Raw genomic sequence first — 11,275 nt, 5'->3', positions numbered from 1 at the left:
TTTTAAAATCTCTATCTGTACTGCCGAGGAAACATGAGAAACTTAACGAAATCCTTTTATGAAAGCTTTGTTAAACATAACAAACTTTACTTTGATATTCATAAACTGAAATAATATATGCTTACAATCTATATTTACATACCTTTGGTACTCATCTTATGAAGTTTAGAACTCCATAAGTGATTACCTTATTACAAGTTTTGCTATATTCAAGCTATCTAATATTTTTCTGAATACAAGTGGTGTATATAGATTACAAAAGATATATCTCTAAGATGTGTTTCTTCAGAGTGTTTTAGAGATAAGTTGTTTCGATCTATCTTCTTTCTTCCTCCTTGCCTCCTTTTATAGAAGCCTTTGGGAATCTTATTTTGACAGGTGTTTTCCCACTTTCTTTGTTGGGTAGCTAGACTATCTTATCTTCACCGAATTTTTCATTATCTTCTTGCTAAGTGGACCTCTTCTTTTGAAATTATATGCCTTATCTTTTGAGTTTTTCTGCCACTTGTGACAAATGGTGGGGAGTAGTCACAAGTATGGAGACTTCTCTTGCATTATCTTCTGTCTTTTAGTAACCACAGTTTTTCTTTAATAAATTTCTTTATTAAAGTAGTGATAAAGGGCTACTTTTGTCACCATCACTTTTTCATTTTCGAATCAAAGAATTCTGTAGGGAATTCTTCACTATTAAGAGATGCTTGACTCATATCTTAAACAACACAGTATTCACAATGGTGATTACTGTAGTTCCAGAGTAATTTGCATAGTTATTTAGCCATATCTTCGGATCCATTCACTTGGTTAGAAATAGTTGCAGATAATAAATGATCGAGATAACAAATATCTTCTTCCTTGGTGACCATCCTTGCATTGGAATAAATAATATGATTTTCAGATGGATAAACTCATATTTTTTCTTTCTCAGTAATTATTTGAGTTACATGTTCAAATATTTCTTTGTACCATTTTGCTCTTCTGTAGGGTATCATATTTAGAATATCTTGATATCCATTTTTAACAACCTTTTGATTGGTTGGTAAAAAATATTGATTTGTAAGTACCATTTTTATCACATAGAATGATGGATGCATATATTTAAGAACGAGATCCTATTCCATGATTGCTGAATGGAATCTAATATATATATTTGTTGTCTTGACGACTTCAATATATCTTTTAACAGCTTTCCTGATGTTGGCTGGAAGTTGAGCTATCTCTTTGAGATCTTTGCTAGGATATATACAAAGTATATTTCCTATCTCAAAACAATTTCGTACCCAGTTGGCTGGTGTTCCTGGATAAAAATTTATCTTGTTGTATTTTGAATAGTGGAGAGTCTTCATCCACTTTCCAATCTCCAGATACCAATCTGATAAAATATTGAAAATAACAATAAAGAGTGTTACTTTTTCATGGTTATCTTTTCTGGGAATTTTTGCTTCATGGCATATCTTGACAATATTTTTTGGATCTATCCTTTCAATAGAAAGTTTAGATTGAGTTTGGCTCTGTGAAGAGCTACCTTCTCTTTTGATATCTTGAATATTTTTATTACCAGTAATAGGTTCAAGTTTTCCTTGTGAAGGAGTTCCTATTACCTTCTTTTCTTTCCCTTTATTCTTGCGGAGAGCACTAGTATTCACAATTACCTGCAAAGGGATACTAGATTTGGTACAAGTAACTTTAGCCTCAAGGGCTATATTTTTTCCTCGAAGGCTATCTTGGATATTTTGAATTTGTGTTTTCAAATAGGAAACTTTTATCTCAAGTATTTGGACTTTTGTCCTTAATTGTTCTAGCTCCATCCCTGCTAAGATAATCAGGAAGAAAGTTAGTTTTATCTTTTATATATTCAATATCAAATTTGAAATATGAAAACCAAATTTGAATTCTAATAATATATCTATTGGCAATAGATGGATCAACATTATTTTTCAAAAATTCTTTAACTTGAGTATTATCAGTTCTAATTAAGAACTTCTTTGGTAATAGATAATCTTCATATTTCTGAACTCTTCTTTTTACAGCAATGAGTTCTTTCCTGTTCGTCTCATATCTTGTTTCAACTTCTTTGAATGTTCCTAATGTATAACATGCAAGTATTTCAGAACAAGAACAATTCTTTTCACATTTATATTCTTTATGATTATTTTTAACCTTTAATACTACTCCCCAGTAACTATCTGAAACATCAGTTTTAAGGATAAAGAAATTTTCTTCTTGTAGTATTACAAGTTTGGACAATACCTTTAACTCTTCTTTTACTTTCCTTATATTTTCACAATCTTGTTCTTCCCAAGACCACATTATATTTTTTCTTAATTTTGGAAGAAAATAATTTTTCAATTTGGCACAATTTTCAATGAATCTTTTAGCATAATTTAATATACCAAGGAAGTTTTGTAATTGTTTTTTATCTTTGATTTTTTCAGGAAATTCTTGAAACTTTTCTCCAATATGAGATTGCAATTGCAATTCTCCTTCTTTTATAAATAATCCTAAAAATTCTATTTCTGTTCTAGCTATTTCAGCTTTCTTTTGAGAAAATGTAACACCATGTTTTTTCATAATATAACAAAAATTCTCAAGATGTTCAATATGTTCATCTATATTATTTGAATGAATAAGTAAATCATCTACATATGCAATACAGAAATGAGTAATTGGTTTGATTACCTCATCCATTCTTCTTTGGAATATTCGTGGTGCATTTTTCAACTCAAATGACGTTACATTCCATTCGTATTGTCCTAAAGGATTGGGGGTACTAAATGCAGTTAGTGGTTTGCTTTCTTCTGTAAGTATGATTTGTCAAAACCCTGATTTACAATCAAATTTTGAAAATATCTTTTTGTTCTGTACTTGTTTAATAATGGTGTCCTTATTTGGCAAGTAGTATCCATCAAATTTAGTAACTTCATTTAATTTTTTGTAATTTATCACCATTCTGGCTTTTCCTCTTTTTAACTCACTATATTTTCTAACCAAAAAGGCTGGGCTACTATGTGGACTTTTACTAGGCCTAATTAACTTGGCTTCTAGCAATTCTTTTATCTGATTTTTAAATTCTTTTTGATCATCAACACTATATTTCATGGGTTTGACTCTAACAATAGTGTCTGGATTAGTTAATTCTATTTTTGTCTTTACTTTGTTTGTATTCCATTTTTCTAATGGATTTTTAGAATATGTTTCAGAAATTTCTTTTTTCGATTTTTCAATCCTATTTTCTGTTGTCATTTTTAAAATTGTAACTGGTTTAAATTTTTCTGTACTCCAACATCCACCACGCTGGGTTGAAGAACTCTGATGGTTTATATCTGTATATGCAATTGTAACAGCTTTATTTATTTTTGGTATTAATATTTTATGTGCACAAAGTGTTGTGAATATATACTTATCAATATATTATGTAAATGATGCATATTTTAATAGAAAATTTTATCCTAATAAAATATCACATCCAATTGTGGTTGACATGTATATTGTATCAACAAATACTTCTCTAAAGGAAATTAAAAAAGGTACTTGCGTAGCATATTTGCTGTATATTACCTTATTTTCACCTGTTGTTATAGCGGTGACTATCTTCTTTGAATTGTATATCCAATATTCACATGGTAGTACATTTGGTAAGCATAAGCTTATTGTACTTCCTGTATCTAAGTAAGCATGAAATTTAATTCTATAATAACTTTTTAGATTAAGTGTAATTTCAATATATGGACTCATGTGATTAGTACTTATTACTCTTTCCATGATAACAATGATTTCATATTTTCATCTATTCTTGATATGATGATTGGGTTATCATCAACTGTTATCTTTAAATATCTTTGACAGATTTTATATGGACTATATTTCTCAAGAAAGTTCATTCCTAATAGAATAGGTGAACAATCTACTTCTTATAATTCATCTTTATATAGAATTATTTTTTAGTATATTCTTTATGATCCTCTCCTATAAGTATAAGAGGGAATTTAACATATTTTCTTATTTCAAGATTATTTCCCAAATAATCCTTAAATATATATGGTTCTGGTATTTCAAAGTCTATTAAATGACTAACAAATTTAGCATTTACATGACTTTTATCTGCTCCAGTATCTATGAGGACAAGAAGATTCTTCTTGTATCCTTCTTGATTTACATATCTTGTCTTAATGTAATATTGCGAACTTGATAGTTCAGCAATACTTTTCTTAACTCTGCTTATCCTAGAATCTTGTCTAGAGGGAAATCTTGCAATAAGATTATCTCCTTCTAAGTTGACACTATTTCTTTTTATTAGTTTTCCTTCATAATTAATTTCTCAAGTTTGTTTGTGGAAATCAAGCATTATCTGTTCTGGTATAATGACTTCATGTTCTTGGTATTTCCTATGAGGTATATATTGTGCTAATTCCTCAAAATCTTTATGTACGATAATGTTATCAATTATCTTCCTTAGTTTGTTATGATGGCTAGTACTAAAAGCAAAAATTGATTTTATACTTATACTAATAGTTTTACTTCTTCGTAACATTTTCAAGTTTTCAATTCTATAATATAGATTGAAGCTTTGGTCAATATTTTCATCATTTAATTATATTGCATAATTTGGTTTTACTGTAAATATTATCTTCTGATAAACTAAGTTTCCTACGACTGTTCCTAATAGAGCATCTATAGGATCTTGTAAGATTCTATTGTTCATACAGTATATTTCTATTGGTATGTTCATACTTTCTCTAAAGAATCCTTTTACCATTATCTGGACTCTCCTATTTCAATACATTTTAATTTATTTCTTACATTTTCTGGGATTTTGGATAACTTTTGTTTTACCCATTCTTTTGTAATTATAGGAATTCTTGCTTTTCCTATAGTATCTTCTATATTGATAGACATTTCTTTATAATTCATATTTACAATTATTTTATTTATTCTTGGTAAAATTCCTAAGAATCCTTGATGGAATACATCTTTTTCTTGTAGGTCTAATATTTTCTTAGTGATTCCTGTGTATTTTTTAATATCAAAGGTAATTTCTTAATTTATACCTTCTATAGAGTCTTCAACTTCTTCAATTGTTTCTATTTCTATTTCTGATTGTTGTATCTCTTGATTCATATATACTATCTCCTCATAATTTTCTTCTAATGAGAATGTATTTAATTCATAAATGCTATTGCATTCACTACTTAGATCTTCTAAATATTCAATTGGTTCTATGTCACTATCTTCTTGAAATTTTTCATAAATTCTAAGAGTTTTTATATTTTGTATGTCTTTCTTTTTAGGACATTGAGGAGCAATGTGTCCTTCTTTATTACAAATAAAATATCTACATTTTTTAATATTTTTTGGTTTAAATTTTTTATTCCAATTTATTTTCTTGAAATATTCTTTATGTGGTTTAAAATTCATTTTCTTGAATATTTTCTAATTTTTGAATTTTCTTTTATATTTCTTCTTATGGCGTCCAAATTGTTCAACTTGCCCATTATCTTTGTAACAACATAATGAATTCTTTCTTATTTTATATGTTTTTTTATTTTCTAAAACTTCTCTACACCATATACCTATCATTCTTTTTGTAAATTCAATTCTACTTCCAAAACTATCTATTTTTATTCCTTCCTCTTCTCCTAGAGGTAATAATTTTTCATATTCTTTTAATAACTTAATTCCCCATGGGAATGGTAACTTCGTAAAATTTAATTCCTTCCTCTTCTCCCAGAGGTAATAATTTCTCATATTCTTTTAATAGCTTAATTCCCCATGGGAATGGTAGCTTTGTAAAATAAAATTTTAATATAGGTTTATTTTCTTGATAATCTCTTTGATTTAGTATATAGTATATTTCTTCAAATTTACATGTGTATCTTTCTAACTCACACATATCACATATCTTTAAATTTTCCATTGCAATCATTTCTTGATTATATTCATCTTGTTTTCTTTCTTCATCATTAGAAGTATATCTATCTCCTAAGAATTCCGTTCTTAAGATTTTTTCAAACCTTTTTAATATCTCCTGAATATTTTGTTCATTTAAAGTATTTCTATTATCTAATACTTCGGTTCTACCTGCTCCATACTTTATCCTTCCTTTAATAGTTTCTAGTAATTTTCTCCTCCATTCAGAAACAATTCCTCTGAATGTATGTTCTATAAATCCAAAAGTTGTATATGTTTCCCATTTATTAAATTGTATTGCTAAATCTGTACTTTTCATCCATGTTTCAATAGCTTTATTTTTATCTACACAGTCTAATCACTACTGAATTCTACTTTTATATTCTGACTTGAAGATGAATTAATATTCATCTTTATATTTTTCATTTTTCAGTTAATTGTTCTAACTGTTTTTTATATTCTTCATACTCTTCACCTATATATTCTAAGAATTTTCTTCATTATCTGTAATCATATATTGTTTTTCTTTATGTTTTTTCCTTTTATTATTTTCTTTTTGTGTTATCCTAAAATCTTGAGGTGGATTAATTATAATCCTATCTTTTCCTTTAAAATTTTTATCTAAAAGAGCGATTCCTACTTGTAGATTATATTCTAGATTTTCTAATCTTTTGTGTATATCCTCAAAACTTTTATTTGTAGTGTTTTTAGGTAAACAGGGATAACTAGGTTTTTTTTATGTTTTTCAACCTTTTTCAAAAAATTTTCAATTATATTTTCTTCATCTACTATATTCATCATAATTTTTGGTTCGTAACATGACTTTGATACCATTTCGTCAGAGTCTGCAGTGGAGGGGTTAAGATTTTTGAGCCAATTAAAATCTTCATAAGTATTTAAAATATCACAATAGAATTTATAAAATTGACTATTTTTTATTAATACTTTTTCTTTAATAATTATATTTAGTTCTTTAATTCTTCTTCTCAGATTAAGAATTAGTTTATATATATCATTTTCTGTTTTGATTGTACTATTATCTATATAAATATTTTCATTTTTTAATTTTGGATCTAAATATTCTGTAAAGAATCTTTTCAGATCTTCTTCTAAATGTTTTAATTCATTTTCTGTTGCCTTTTTTAGATCAATAAAATTTTGTATAATATTTGGATTTAAATTTATCAAAGATTTTTGATCTATATTTCTTTGAGGACCTAATTGAAGGTTTTTATACATTGTAGTGACTTTGGTTGTAATTTTACAATAAGGGGTATTTTTGGAAAAGTTATTGTTCAAAGATTATTTTTTAAATGTTTATATTTTTTGATCTAATCTTACAAAACTCCTTTTTATTTAGGCTATCTAGAAATATTTCCCTAAATATCTAGAGGTCAAGTCTCGTCATTTTCAGGAAACGCTTCAAATAGAGAGGATAATAAAATGTCATTTTATACAACATAGGTACCTAACGCATCAAGACTTGTACATTGAATCTATATATATATATATATATATATATATATAGGTGAATCAATTTCCTAATTTACATATTAAGACAAACCCCAAATCCTTTTTCGCAGATAAATTACTCGATAATTAGTAACTACTAATAATATTGAAAATGAGAAGGGGGCATTACAGGGGTGATTCAGGCGGCCGTGGCCGGGGCCGTGTTGGTGGTCGTGGCGCATACGGAACCCAATTGAATCAGCAGCAGGAAAACAGGTCTGGATATCAACAAGGACGTCACCAAGAGCAGCAGGAGAAGGACCCTAATCATCATCACAACCAATGGAGATGGGAAAGAGACGGAGGTCACAATAAGTTGCCTATGGATTCCATGTCACCCCGTGCATCATTTGACGAAGGCAAGTTTTCTATTTTACTTCGTTTAGGTTTTTTCCTTTGGATTACGTGTAATTTATCGTGGGTTTTGTTAAGAAATTGTTATCTTTGGAATTATGGCATGTAATCACGCGTACTGCTTTGTTGGATCAACTAATTTGGGGTGGGAAAAGGAGTATTATTTGCTAGGAGTAGGGGTTATGTCTGCTGCCTGCCTTTACTTTTTCTATTTTGTTAATTTTCTCTGTGCTTCCTTCTTGTCAGAAGAGGAAAGAGATATATAATGATTTTATTTTATTTTATTTTATTTTTTTCTTTGGGTGGAGATATATATGATACCAGACGTCTTGTGTATTAAATGCCAAAGATTAAACATTTTAATGTTTCTTCCTATATAAAATTATAAATGGAAACTACCACGTGTTTGAATTTATTTATTTATTTATTTTTGGAAGTGTACTAGTTTTGTTTCTTTTGTGGGTAGTTCATGTACGTGCGATGTCGGCATTTTCATTAATGATTTCATTTGCAAAATGCATGAATCAGTCTTTTGCTTGGGGGTTTAGAGGGTTTGTTAAGCCTATCTGTTTATTGTCCAACTAGAACAAGATTTAAGTTGTAGGAAGAGGAAGCAAAAGTATATTTATAAATCTGCAGAAAAGAATTAATTGGTTACCTTATTTTTTTTTTTTTCAAGTCATTCAAAAATCATATATAGAAGCACTTTTTAAGAAATACTAATTGATTTCGAAGCTTCAAACAGATTTTTGATATTGAAAAGCAAACATGAAGGGTTTACTTGAAAAGTATATATCATGTACTTGCGGGTATTGGAAATAATTAAATACTTTATAGAAATTTGTTCCTACTTGGATATTGCATTTGATTCTTAGTGCACTGACATTTGCAGAACACCCATTCACTTTTAGATCATTTTGTTTATTGGAGTACTTCTGGTCGGTCCAAGATTAGAACTTCTATTTTCTTTCATAACCAGCTGTTTGAAGTGGCTTGGAGTAAGTGCAACCTCACCATGAGCTATTTGGGATTCTCCTCATTTGCTTCTTGGAGCCTCACACACATAGCCAGAGTCTGAGAGTCCGTGTTGCCTGCCTAACCCTCACTTGAAGGGACCATAGACCGGAATTGACCTCTAAATCACCACATTCATCCAAAGACAAGGAATTGGACATATTCATTTGGATGTCCCATGCATACTTAGACCTGCCTATGTATGCCTGGAACCATTCCCTAGCGGTCCTGACCACACTCCAGAACTGGAGCTCATGTAGAACCTTTAACTTCTGGTGTAACTACAAAATGTGGCATTATTATATTTGCCTAACATTTAGGAGATATTAACCTGACTCCAAATGTCATTGTAGAGCAGCACCTTAAATTTGCTTTCGCAAGGCTGGCTATAAATTGAAATATTCAAAGCTCAATGAGAAGAGTATATTTGAAAATTCAAAGGGAGCAAGGCCTGATCGGCTTCTGACAGTTGTTCTCAGTTTCTGCATTATTGTTGTTTATAAAGTGCTTCAAGCGACTAACATAAGATGTCTTGTGTTTGAGGTGCCATCATAGTTTGAACTATGTACATACAAGAATTAGTCTTGTTGAACGCTGTGCTCTTTGCTTATCCGTAAATAAAGTAAACTTTTTATTCTATCACCTATTGGAATTGTATGATCTCAAGAGTTTTTGAAATTTATGTAAGATGAGGTTATTTTGATTATATTGTCAATAGATTTTGTCTTTGAAAACATGAACTGTATCTTAGGCAAGTTATTTAAATGTTTTTAGAAGTGATCATTCTTTTAACTTCCTACCACCATATCTTCGATCCACGCACATTTTACATATCCATGTTTGGAAACAAAGCCTTTTTTTAAGTTACTTTTGAGCTTTGCCAAACATGCCATATATTTTCATTTACCAAAGCTGACGACATTGTTGCGATCTTAAATGTTTGATAGGTTAAGCTCAGAAGGGTTTAATTTTCTTTTGTTAGCATCCCTCAAGGACCTGCCCAATCCATTACCCAATCCCCTGATGAGAAAGAGGAAAAAACTCACACGCTCTCTCTATTGGGTGTTAACTTGAAGATTTTTGTTATAGGTCAAGGATATCAAGCTTCTAGATCCTACTACCAAGATCAGAGGCCGGATCCTCAGATGCTATTAGAAAAACAAAGTGGTAGTGATCCCAGACATCTGCCTCGCGAAGAGGATATGGACATAGGATACAAAGACAATAGCATGTCACAGACTTTTGAAGGTCTTGAGCAGAGATTCCTTGATGACATCATGAAACTGAGTAAAGAACAAACTGATGCAGAGGATGCTGAAAATGCTAGGCATCGGGAGGTTTGTTCATCATAATACTCTTTTTTTCTTTTATTTATTAAATTTTAAGTTGACATGGTTTTAATATGAAGCTAAATATCCAAGAAAGCATGTTCTATTGTTGCTAGAAGGTTATGAGATCAGTTTCAAAAAAAATAAAAAAAATACTTGTAATAAATAGGAACACAAATTTATAATTTTTACAAGGGTAAAGCTAAACTAGTAAAAAAATACTTAGGTAGAGACCATTTTCGTAATTATTTTGTATCATGTTTGTTGGCACGTAATGCCTAATGGTTTGGTCTTGATATACCATCCTCTACAGTTTGGTTTTAAACATTCACCTGCATTATGATTTATAAATCTACTGCGATTGTATACACAATTGAGATTCCAACTACTCAAGTAATCAATTTCGGTGACAAGGACTATGCAATAAAATCTTAAGATGTTTTTTACCCCCGAGAAATGACCATTCAGGTAAATAACAAAGCAGGCTATTTGAAACGAAAGAATGGATACTTTATGGTAAAATTCAAACATTCTTTTAAGGATACAAATATCAATACCCCAAAGTTATGGATGGACTTCATGTTGGTATATGGTGCTTTACAAATTAAATTTTATTCAAATTGTGATTCTTCTGCCCATGCCATTGGGATATTCCTTATAGTTAGATTTAAAACATGCTTTTTTATTTATGAAGTGACATTTATCCTATGAAATTGCAATATTAAGTTGGTTTATTGATATGTTCAAGGTTGCTCCAACTTTTGGTACATCTGTCATAATTGGTGATAGAGAAGCCATTATTCACATCAACAAAAACAGTCAGTAGAAAAAAATAAAAAATAAAAATCCAAGTATCTCCTCCAACCAAAGTTCAAGCTTCACTTTTGATCTTATGGTGGAGTTTGTATGCATCAAAGCTGCTTGAGAGCAGCTGATCTGTTCATGCAGACAACAAATTTTATTATTATTATTATTATTTTTTCACCATGTAGTCCAGTTGAATTAAGGTTTACTTTATTCATACGGCAGCATCTTGTGAACAATGAACTGTTAGGGAAACTTTAGTGTTGGTCAACAGTCTTTATTTTGTTTCAAGTTTGTCAGTGAACTTAAAACATTGTGACAATTGGGTCATTGAAATTAAATGTTGATTACTGTTTGGT

General features: G+C 29.8%; 1 protein-coding gene across 1 annotated transcript; it reads left to right on the top strand.

The window, feature by feature from the left end:
* Window positions 1-7,441: 7,441 nt before the first annotated feature.
* Window positions 7,442-11,269, top strand: LOC111382113. Its single transcript, XM_023005985.1, has 2 exons — window positions 7,442-7,775; window positions 9,874-11,269. Exons 1-2 carry the CDS (start codon window positions 7,529-7,531, stop codon window positions 10,134-10,136), a joined length of 510 nt encoding a protein of 169 aa, XP_022861753.1. The 5' UTR covers window positions 7,442-7,528; the 3' UTR covers window positions 10,137-11,269.
* The last annotated feature ends 6 nt before the right edge of the window (window positions 11,270-11,275 follow it).

The sequence above is a fragment of the Olea europaea genome, unplaced genomic scaffold (genome assembly GCF_002742605.1).
Source record: "Olea europaea var. sylvestris unplaced genomic scaffold, O_europaea_v1 scaffold2437, whole genome shotgun sequence".
Taxonomy (NCBI): Eukaryota; Viridiplantae; Streptophyta; class Magnoliopsida; order Lamiales; family Oleaceae; genus Olea; species Olea europaea.
This window is presented reverse-complemented; position numbering and strand designations above follow the sequence as displayed.

Bases quoted from the DNA above. Each gene is read 5' to 3' on its own strand.
- LOC111382113 (XM_023005985.1), top strand. From the start codon at position 7,529: ATGAGAAGGGGGCATTACAGGGGTGATTCAGGCGGCCGTGGCCGGGGC. The intron at 7,776-9,873 runs GCAAGTTTTCTA...TTTTTGTTATAG, and splicing joins CCGTGCATCATTTGACGAAG to GTCAAGGATATCAAGCTTCT.